The sequence below is a fragment of the Aspergillus eucalypticola genome (genome assembly GCF_003184535.1).
Source record: "Aspergillus eucalypticola CBS 122712 chromosome Unknown BO83scaffold_11, whole genome shotgun sequence".
Lineage (NCBI taxonomy): Eukaryota > Fungi > Ascomycota > Eurotiomycetes > Eurotiales > Aspergillaceae > Aspergillus > Aspergillus eucalypticola.
This window is the reverse complement of record NW_020290285.1, coordinates 497,333-508,736: the sequence shown is the minus strand read 5'-3', so window position 1 is coordinate 508,736 and position 11,404 is coordinate 497,333. Positions and strand designations below refer to the sequence as shown.

General features: G+C 47.8%; 2 protein-coding genes across 2 annotated transcripts; one reads left to right on the top strand and one right to left on the bottom strand.

The window, feature by feature from the left end:
* Positions 1-420: 420 nt before the first annotated feature.
* Positions 421-5,187, top strand: BO83DRAFT_398505 (S8 family peptidase; the record flags this gene model as incomplete). The annotated part of the gene is made up of 9 exons (XM_025533256.1): positions 421-538; positions 658-701; positions 739-1,469; positions 1,666-1,733; positions 1,755-3,023; positions 3,195-3,491; positions 3,603-3,763; positions 3,930-4,076; positions 4,165-5,187. 9 exons carry the CDS (start codon positions 421-423, stop codon positions 5,185-5,187), a joined length of 3,858 nt encoding a protein of 1,285 aa, XP_025388522.1.
* A 3,440-nt stretch (positions 5,188-8,627) lies between these two features.
* Positions 8,628-10,508, bottom strand: BO83DRAFT_312339 (MDR family MFS transporter; the record flags this gene model as incomplete). Its single annotated transcript, XM_025527512.1, has 4 exons — positions 8,628-8,744; positions 8,809-9,269; positions 9,343-10,237; positions 10,290-10,508. 4 exons carry the CDS (start codon positions 10,506-10,508, stop codon positions 8,628-8,630), a joined length of 1,692 nt encoding a protein of 563 aa, XP_025388521.1.
* Between the last annotated feature and the right edge of the window lie 896 nt (positions 10,509-11,404).

Below are 11,404 nucleotides of genomic sequence, written 5' to 3'. Positions count from 1 at the left end.
TCGCGTCCGTGTAAACCTTTCTTCCCGAACCAAATTAGCCTAAGATTACTAGAGAGGGAAAACTAAACCAGAGGTATTACCAGTTCAGTCTTACTTACTAGCATACACAATAGCCCGATCCCAAACATGCAACATGGGAAGGGATACCCAATTTGACGCAAAATATCCGATTGGCGGGGACCCTTCAAGAGGGGGACATGCGAGCCTCGCAAGCTAATCCAACACCCTAGGCATTTGCTCCATTAGGGTATCACTCACATGGTGTTGCCTTGGAACACACCAGGGGTCAATCATAGGCGTGTGGTAGTCATAAGGAGAGTCTCCCCTACGTGTCCTCCCTCGGAGGCTTCTAGCAATTCAACATCAAATCAACCTATCGCTTTAGTACGCAAGACCCGGAAGAGTGCTGAAAGACGATGGATGAGTCTTGGCTTTGATGACGAGCTCTGGCTGAGCGACCAGACTGAAGAGGAGGAATGTGGGTTTACAGATCCTCGTTCATTTTCCTTAGAGTTGACGTACCAAGGACCTGTTGGTGGTAAGTCAGTTTCTGACAATGGAAATCCTACGTCTCTTCAGATCGGTGACTTCCTGATTCCATTTCGCCTCATTCCCTGATGTGACTGACATCTCTGTAACACGGACGGACGGGAATAGACTTCCGGACTCGCAACAAACCAGGCCAGCTACAGAGACCCATGGTGTCCAATTTTGAGATGGGGCGACGATGCCTACCAGGTCAGCTGTCAGGCAAAGGCTATGATCCATGGCCGGTGGGGAGGGGGAGATCAGGACTCGTGCGACTGGGCCACTCTGTTGGTAAATGAGTTCCAATTCCATTCCTACCGTGGATGCCGACTCAAGGCAGCCGACATTCGCTTCCGATTCGAGCCGATACCAGGTCAATTAAATGAACTGTCTGTCGCTGAGATTCAGCCAAATCGTGTATTTAAAGTTGCACGCACCGAGCAATCCGAGCAATCCACAACCGGCCTTGAGCTTACGCTTGGGTCCCAGCCACTGGCAGGAGCTGTGAACACTTCAATCGCTGTCTCCAATTCGAACAATGTGGAGAAGGTTACAGTTCATCACACGGTTGTCACTGGGGACCGGCCTGCAGATATCTACGGCAGTCAGCATGAGGCACATTTTTCGCTGTCAGAAAATGTATCACAGCAGGACGGGATTCCTACGCGACTGAGAGCCTGTATCCTTTTGAAGCGGGGAACGGAGGATGACTTTGCTTGTGTTCCCTACATCCATGTCACTCCAGACTTCAAGACTTGGGTTGGACAGCTGTTCTCGTCTCGGGACAGGGATGATCCTATCCGATTTCGTCCCTCTGAGCCGGCGTTCGATCAGCTGGAAAAGGGGATTGTAGTTGACGCGGAAAATCTGGGAGCCACCAATCTAGATCGGCTGTGGGGTTGTACCATGTATACAACATGCAACGATGTTGTTGACTCATTGTAGGGGAAGGCTGGACGTAAAGAGAATGTCGTACCCTCAGTTCCCAGACCTTAAGAAGACAAACATAGCTTATTTTCAGTGTGAGCGTGGCCTGTATGGTGTTAGTGATGCTACTTTCCGCATAGCTAACCTAATATACGGGGATCATTTTCCCCTAATGGTAATTGTTGTGGTCCCTGCCTCAATATCACATAGTGTCTCTCTTAGTTCCCCGGCTATGGACTCCTTTGAGCTGGACGCTACATCTGACGATGCCACGTACAGTGAGGCCGAGTACGAGTGAGAAAGGTTGTCATGGGAGGAACGTATGAAAGACTTGACGGGACAATTAACGAATGGGGGGATATGGGAAGAAATGGAGTCAACAGTGAGCGGATTTCGCGATTATGATAACAGAGATGTCCCAACCATACTTCATCACCTGTCGAAGGACAAGTTTGCACATGGATTCTACGACCTTCCTGAGTCTACGCGCGACTGCATCCTTGATTCTCTCCTTCGAGTTCATCTGGAAGAGCAAAGCGCGACTGCAGACCACGTTCAGGCCAATACAATTGGGAAGGATAAGCACCCTTATCCCATTCTCACTATTGCCCTCGAACATAGCAATACTGGGTTCCTCAACACCATCGCGGCCCGTTTTCAGCACCATTTGCCACACCTTCTCAAGATCTCCCATACAGGTGATGGTCGCAACCCACTACACGAGGCATTTTCAATATTTTTTCGGTGGCAGAAGAATGTTGGTCGGTTCAAGGACTACAGCTACAGGCAGGAAAAGAGAACAGAGTTGGGAATGCTCACGCTGATTATCCAAAAGTGGGTCGAGCTGGCCCCAGATTCGGCCATCGCGGCAAAAGACGTTCATGGAAATACTCCTCTGCATTATGCAATGCATTATAACCTATGCTACTACTTGAACTCGAAAGTCTACCGACCAGTTGTCGTCGCTCTAATCGACAGGAGCCTCTGTCGCCGGATGCAGGCCGAGGACCAACTGAACGGAGTTGGCAAATCTCCCTACCTAATTTATCTCGAGAGTGAAGCCGACTTTGCTGAGAAGAAACGTACTTCATCGTCTTGGAAGCCTGATACAATGAAAACGACTTCTTGGTCGAAGCCAAATCGGCCGGCACTCGGACTCGAAGGGAAGAGGGCAGAAGGAAAAAAGACGGGTGAAGATACAGAAAGCAGAAAGACGCAGGATGGTTTGTTCAAGCCGCCCCAGATGCCTTCACATTCAGAGCTTCCCACAATCGGCAAGGTCACAGTGCCGCCTCATTCGACACCTTCTCGCACCCAACAAAACCCCCAGTGTTCCCAGGATAACAGCAAGGCTACAGGACCGGCGTCTACCCCACAGTTCCCATCGGCGATGCCGCGCTCAAGTGCGACCAAAGAGCTGACACCCAATCAAATACAGCAAGATAAAGCTGACGACAAAATCAGAAGGCAGGCTGCAGATTCAATTCGGCAGTATCTCAGGACGTGGTACATACGAAACATGTCCGACGCGGATGCCAGGAAATTGCTCTATGGCAATATCGCCTCAGGTAGGTAGGAAACAGTCGAAAATATCGTTCTGAATACTTGAGGAGTTAATGTTGCTGTTCGTTGCATTCTAGACAAGAGTTTGTACTTCGATGCCACTCACCTGAGAGGACGGGGGGCAGCGCAGATTGTCCAATTAATTTAAAAACTAACCCGCGCTGGGGGTTTCGAAGACACTCTGTCCTACGTCAGAATCCCCCAAGTGTTAATGCCAGACGGGCTCCCAGAGACTGCTACCATATCCAATACAACCAGCGAGAAAAGAGGAATCTATAGTGCATCTGGTTCCAAGAAGGCCCTGAGGGGACGCATCTCACTAATATCCGTCTTCGATGAGCTGGCCCTTGCAGGTGTACGGCAAATTCTACGGCTCCAAGTCGAAGACAACGGCGATGTCATGGCCCATTCAGACGCAGCTATTGAAAGGGCTATTACTGGTTCGGACCATCGTGGCGAGTTAACCTCCTTCGGTACTAGAACCGGGGCCTTGAATATAGAAACCTGGTATTCCTCTCCCTCATCTGGGTCAACCTGGACATTTCCCGGGCTCACAATACATACTAGGGATTGGCGAAAGCCAGACATAAACATTGAATTGATTCACGATGCAGAACCCAACGTAAAGTCCATTCACCTGCACTGGAGCGGTGGTCAGACTGTTCTTCGTGGGTGGGCGGACGCAATCCTAGTGCTTTACACGCAATTCAAGGAACTAACCTGTGTCTATCTGCATGCATATCAGGTACTAATCTTTGTCCTACGATATGAGTATGAGGACTAACTCCCACATCTCTTCATTAAAGGGATCTGAGACTAAAGAGCGAACAGACATCATGCTAAAGATATTTAAAGAAAAGGTAGAAAGCATAACAGAGAATAGAGTACAGGTGAAGAACGAATTCCATAAGGAAAGAGTGATAGACACACGAAAAGATGAAGAGACCTGTACTATCCCCAGCCATGGCGACTATACAAACGAGAAGCAGTATCTTTGGATAAATCGGCTGGAAGATTTTCGTGATGCGATGCTGGAGGTGCATAAAGTTTCTCCAAAAGTTGAAGCGGACTTATCGCGAGTGAAAGTAGGATGCCTGGCTTGCTTATGTTACTACTTAACCTGTCCTAACCATGTCAACTCTTCAGGTTGCCCTTATCGACGATGGCCTAGATTACGGTGATTTCGACGTTTATCCACACACAGAAGTGCGAGGGTTTAGCTGCTATCCACGCACTGGGCAGACCGAGCATCCATGGCACAAGTCGACCAACGGGCATAGAACTGCAATGGCCAATATGATCCTCCGCATAAATCCGTGGGTACATCTCTTGGTCATTCGAATTGAGGATGGCATCTCCTACGCGAATCCAGGATCGCCCTCGCGGACCATCCAACCCGACAGCGCTGCCCGCGCCGTCGAGGCAGCAATCAAGCTTAACGTCGATGTAATTTCCATGTCGTGGACCATACGCAAGCAATTTTCACAACTGCACAGCTCGCCCGTTGATCCTGGATCATTGGGGAAGAAGTCAATCGACGAGGTCGGAATTGAGCGACTGGAAAGGGCCATAAGGGAGGCGGCGGAAAACAATATTCTCATGGTTTGTTCTGCGGCGGACGATATAGAACTCCTCGGGAAGGACAATCTACCCTTCTGTGCAGCGGAGCACAATATCTTTCGCATCGGCTCCTGCGATTCTCAAGCGCAGCGTGACCCCATGACTGAAAACAGAACAACCATTTCCTATTTTCTCCCGGGGATTCAAGTCCCAGAAGCACAAAGACCACACTCCTTGAAACCAATTGTATATCATGACGGGTCTTCGATAGCCACTGCGCTGGCTGCAGGGTTAATATCTATTATCCTCCATTGCGCTCGTTGGGTAGACCAGTGTCAAGAAGCTCAAGAGCCCGCACAGAATGCCTCCAGTGAGAAAAATCAATTCCAGCAATTGGCAAAGAACCTTCGTATACACAAGAACATGCAGATCGCATTGAGAAATATTGCCAGATCACATGGGTCAGATGAGCCAGAAGATTCGAAACAGCTTCCTGTGTATCGTCTCTTTGCAGACACAACCAACAAGTTGAACAATGCCAAGGGGAGGCAAAAGGTTGAGAGGTTGGGGGATTTAGTCAGGTACCTATGTCATGGCATTGAGGCCTAATGAAATACTCTCAGGGCTTGAACGCGGCCCGGCTCAGTCCAGTCTGCCGCTTCAAGGGCTCGCCTGATGTTCGCGTAGTACGATTACCTCAATACTTTCAAAAGAGTGAATTATCGAAACACCAACAAACTCAACATACCACGATTTGCAACTTGCCCGCGACTGCCTGTCCGACCAACATATATATCACGAGTACACATTGATATGTATACCCCACATTTGCCTCAAAATTTCAAAGGCCTACCTAGCAGCCACTCTTTATTCTTCGCCAGCACCATTAGACGAGCCCCATGCCTTATACACAACATAGTCCAGCCACGACAGCGTAAAATTCTGAACCTAATCCCCATTCATAGGCACAGCATTCAGTTCAACCGTGTCCGCCCCCGACGGAGCAGCCGCAGCATACCAAAAGGGTCCACCACCACCGAAGAGCAGTTATTGACCACCATCAGCCAGGATCATTGCTGGGAGAGCCTTCGAGATGAGAGAAATAGCGAGCTACATATCTCGAACATGTACGTCCAGGCAATATCTTGGGAAAGAAGAGGAGTGTGAGATAAATCACGTCAATATTGGCAGATGAACCCCAATCCGAGGCATCAGCTTCATCCTCCGGAGTCGTAATGACACGGTTCGCATTAACTCTGAAGTAGCCGTCAAACCCTTCCACGTATCCCTTCCCATCAGAGTAGGGGATATCGCATGCAGTGACCTCCGCGGTTGTCCATTTGCCGTCTGTGGCAAGGCAGCCGATGGCATCTTGGTCGTTATCTGCCGAGTAGATCAGAAAGAAGCCGTTCCCTTCTGGAAGGGGAATTTAATAGAGGGCTGTGGCGGTGTTGACGAGGAGAGAGATGCCGGCGGCCAGAAAAGGGGTCATTGAACGCATGATGTAGGTATTCTTCGTGCTCTTGCAGCAGTAGCTAGCTTTCGTTGTGATAGTATGAGGGTTTGGTTTCGGTATACTCAGAAACGAACTTGAAATGGGTGGCTATTTATATTTGTGAAGACTTAGTGAACAGCATGCTGGTATGAGGCATTTCATGCGGTTGCCCGTGTGTCTGAAGTCTTTGGCGGATTGTGATGTGGGGATACATTCATGCAGGCATCTGGAACGTCTGTTTGACATGCATTTGTACAGGTGGTTAGTGATCGCCCGGATCTATCCGGATAGTTCGCAGAATCGTCCTGCGCTGATTGCTCAACATACTTGGTATGAGGTGGAATTCGTCTGTTGTTACTCTCGTCATCATTCAAATCCCGAATTCTGCAACGCTATCACCCTGCTTAGCACCATCACAGTGCATGAACTATTAGCTCTACGATAACTAGTTCGGATACATGTTCTTCAGCTCAGAGTAGATCTCGCTGGACTGAAGAGGGGAAGACACCATCGTCTCCACATATTTTGCTTATTCTAGTATGGCGTGCCAAACCTAGGAACGCCATGGTTGACTAGTATGTCCCTGACCACCATAGCTCATGATTTATGTGTATATAATCACACTACTGCTGAAGCCTGCATCAGACTGATTTTTAGGACATTAGGACCGCTCATCTTTCTCCGCAGTTATCTAGCAGCCTACATCTTTGATGCGCCTTTCACGAGACAGAACACCAAGCTGTCGAAAGAGCAAGGTCGAGCACCGCTCTTGTACCGTATTGTCAAGCAGACTGGCATTTATCCAGACTCATTAGGTAGTTACAATCAGTTTGCTATTATAGAAATGGCCTCGATAAGCACTTTTTACTTTCCGTAGAGGTTCGACTGCGAACAAATAATCATAATCTCGGAGTTCGGGATTATATCTATGTTACCAAATCAGATTTAGATTGCTCATTGGACAGTAGTAGGGAATTATGCTCACTTCATGTTGGAGAACATCAGATTTTTCTGCCAAAAGGTTCAAGTCTTGGGTCCAAAATACCAGGACTCTATCGAGAATTGGTTCAAGACCGGGTATCCTCGCGTCTTAAAGCAATGAAGATCGAATATCCCATTGCCACTTTCTATTTCGAACTGTGAAAGGCTCTGAATAACCGATAATAGTTGTATGTCGTTGCAGCTAGTGTGTCACTTTTGAACTACGGTATCCACAGCCATCTTTACTTACTCAATATGAGCATCGACGGACTTTTCTGCTCAAAAAAACATAGCGAGGTGGCCAAAGGTGATACTGTTATCAAACCTCAGGAACCTGTTTGCGTCACCCAGGTAATGGACCCTGTTGGATATCGTAGAGACATAGAAAAAAATAGATATAATACCACCGCAGATCATATCGCTCGCTCAATCATCAACCGCTGGCCATTCGACCATAAGCAATTATTGGTGGCGTGAGTGATCAACAGGTCCAGCCGGCATTAGAATGGCGCAAAGGCCCGAGTCTTCCCGTCCACTCACTGACCATTATTAGTCTAATCGTTAGGAGATTAGTACTGTTCCCAGTAGAGTCCGCATACAACGCTAATGAAACTACTCATGTTAGAACCCAAGCATATACGTACACGATATCTTAATTTATCTCGATTTTTGATAAGGCTGACATTCTTGTTTTGTGGCATTACTCATTTCGCACGCCAAATGACCCGATGTGCAATTTATCTTTACAGCCATTAACATAGCAGTCTGTACTAACTCTAAAATAACCCTAAAGAAGTCCACACTGTAAGTCCAAGAATATTCCCCCATTGTAATTAGCCCCTTCATATCACGAGATTTCCGAAGTCAAAGAACGCAGCATTCAAATATATTGCAATTAGGAATCTCAGCGTCAAAGAGCCGTTCTAGACATTTAAGCCTAATCTTACATATAACAATTGGACGGTCCGTTCGCCGTAAGCTGCCTCTTTATGTCACTGCCTAGACAATCCATCGCACCACTAAATTAGCCTCTAACAGTTCGCCCAATCGCCCAGTCAGAAACTTGAATCCATCGCTCTGATCCACTGTGGAACTGTACACAACCAAAATCCTTCGGGAGATGCCCGATTGATTATCTAGCTTAATGAGTTCTCCTGGCCGGAGATTGCTCGACCATGCTCCACTTTTGTGTGCATCAGTTCACATTATGTTTCGTCGGCACACCGGCGCGCGTAACGGGAGTGAGAGGTAAGGCAGCCCCATGCTTTCTTGTGTTTTTGCTCTAGCATAGTTGAGCAGGTATTCTGATTGTTGCCCAGAAATTCAATGTCTCGAGCAAATTTCGCCTACATCTACTTATCAATGCTAGTAAAAAGCTGTATTTCGACATGCGAGACATACTTGGCAGCAGTCGAAGGGCCTGTGTGGTCTTGAAGTTTAATAAGTAGTGGTCAGTTGTACCTGTGGACAAGTGGAAGTCGAAGATGAGATGAGAAATTTTATTATCTTTATCACATACAGAATTGGACGGAAAAGTAAATCACTAGAAATTCGCCCACAATGAGGGAAACATCTACTTCTCTTCAGCTACGGCTTCCTCTGGTCCAGTTGTCGCTTTCTCGTTAATCCTCTCCCACCTCACCCCAAAAGCCAAGAAAAACGCCGCAGCTGTAGTCCCAACAGCGACATACTATAATCTCATCTGATTAGTTCCAAATAACAACAGTACCAGTGAAACAAGAAGCAACACTCACGAAGGTTGAAGTAATAGCCTGATTATAAGCCTCCAAAACCAAGTCCAGCAGATCCGGAAAATTTTTTTCCACGGTATCACGCACATCCGCCATTCCAGCAGCAGAGACCAGTGCAATCTGATCAGCATCTAAACCAGCATGATCAGCTAGTTCGGGAAGTAGAATCGAGCGAAACACAATACCACCAAGGGATTGTGTGATAGTAGCACCTAAGTACTGGAAGAAGAGATTCAATGAAATCGCGGCAGGCATAAGCTCTGGTTTGTCGCGGACAGACTGCTGGATAATGAGCGACGGCATTTGCTGTGCCATGCCCACACCAAGACCCTGAATGACTTGGAAGCCGATCCAGTGGCTGGACGGGGTATGAAAGGTCGAGAAGTGCGTGTATAGCGCTGCGGCGATGCACATGAAGAGGGGGCCGATGTATAGCCAGGGGTTGTAGTAGTGAATTTTGCGTGCTGTCAATGCTGTGTCAGAGTGTGCTCAAGTTTGATAAGGATAGTAAGGGGGATTTGAGTATGTTGAACGCACCAAGGAAACCAGCAGACAAAGTTCCGACGATTTGGGCCAGCACCGAAGCCAGAGTTCGTGTACCACTTTGCAACGGGCTCGCGCCTTCCACTACCTGGAACCACTCGGGGAGATAATAGTTCAGGATACCAACAGATCCAAAGTGGAAGAAGGAGAACAAGACACTGAAGGTGATCGTCCTTCTGGCGACGATATTCCCCGGTATCATTGCGTCCTCGCCCTTGTAGCCTTCCCAGGATACAAAGATCATAAGCATGACACCAGAGCCCACAAAGAGTCCGATAGTTGTTGCTGAGTCCCATGACTCTTTCGTCCCACCCCACATCATAGCGAGCAGTAACATAAAAATAGATGGAATGAAAATGGCACAACCAATGAGATCCAAATCGATAATCCGTTGGGCGGCCGTCCGATCCCGTTGTATGGATGGGGGTCTGAAAAAGCACAGCATGGTGAGCAGCGTCAGAGCACCGGGGGGAAGATTAACCCAAAAGCACCACCGCCAAGTAGCGTACTGCGTAAATGCACCACCAATGACGGGTGCTAGGATAAGGCCCATGGCGAAGCAGCTGCTGCATATGCCGAGCAGCACTGGTTTGGACTTTTCGGGAGATACAGTGAGGACAATAACGAAGCCCCCACTCGCAACCCCGGATGCCCCGATACCGGCAATGGCGCGACCCGCGATAAAGGTGTTGCTGTTTGGTGCGAAGCCGCACACCAGGCTGCCGATTAGGAAAATGGAGAAAAATGATACATAGATCCAACGAAGCGGGAACATTGAGCTGAGCTTTCCTGCCAACGGAGTCAACGCGCATGTTGTGAGCGAGTAGGCAGCTGGATACCAGGCTAATTGCGCGGTATCGTGGAAATCAGCTGTGATGGAGGGAATGGCCTAGGCATGTTTAGATCTCCCGATAGAGAAAGAAGGGGAGTAGGATTAGTACAGTCGCAATGACAAAAATGTCCAAAGACATCAGAAACGCGCCAAAGCATATGCCTACAAAAATGGCAAAGAGCTTGAATCCGTACATCGCATTCGGGTTTGTCTCTGGCACCTCATTGTTGACATCAGTACTGACCGCATGCTGGCCTTGGGTAGAAGTATTAGCATCCTGTCCTGAGTTGGTAGTTATGCCGGTCTCATCTATGGAGGCTGCAGCCATGTTGGGAATATAAATGTTGATTGTTAAACAAGGGGAGTAGAGGCTTCTTATAGTCGAAGAATGAGTCAAATTAATAGCTCACAGGAGGCTATTTCGGGCTCGTGATCGGGCTCGGGAGAGTGCTGGACCGGTGCGATTCCTGCGACACCTGAACGACACCGGTTCCTACCGTACATCCCTGCTTAGCCGCATCCCAAACAGAACTATAAGTCTTAGTGTGGCTTTGCTGGCATTGTGAGAGCGATCTTGCCGCTGGGCAATGATAAGAAGCAAAAGGGAGGAAATACACAGATATATCAAGTCGTAATGCCCCCTCCTATCTCATTTGCCATAGAATTTTTTATGTTATCTCTAGATATGTCCAGACATTTAGGGCACATTTTTCGTCTTCGCGGAAGGTGATCGACGAGCCAGCCAATCAGCGCCAATTTTACGAGCTGAGCCTCGCGGCTTCTTACCCCCCCGCCTGGTATGCATCAGTCCAATTTCTCCTAGCTCCTATCAGCGAAGTCTTACGAAATCGATTTGGGTCGACCTTAGCCTTCTACTAGCAGGGAATGTCATGTACATTTTTACTTTTCTCTCATCTATTCTGTATCTCAAAACAATCCCTCCTTTCTCTTATATTCTTTCATTATATATTTTTGCACCACTCCTTCGAGGACTATGACAAGTGACTACTAGGGTAAAGGCAACTTACCCAAATTTAAGAATAATATTATTCAGGATAGTATCAAGCGTCTGTCACCACACACTTCTGATAGAAATATGTAAAGCCTTATTTACAGAACATTGCAGGTCATCGCTATACCTAAGCTGGGTGAAGTCCTCAATAGTCCTTATGCAAGTAGGTATAACAACTCTATGCTATATGATTGTACCGAAAATACCGTCGG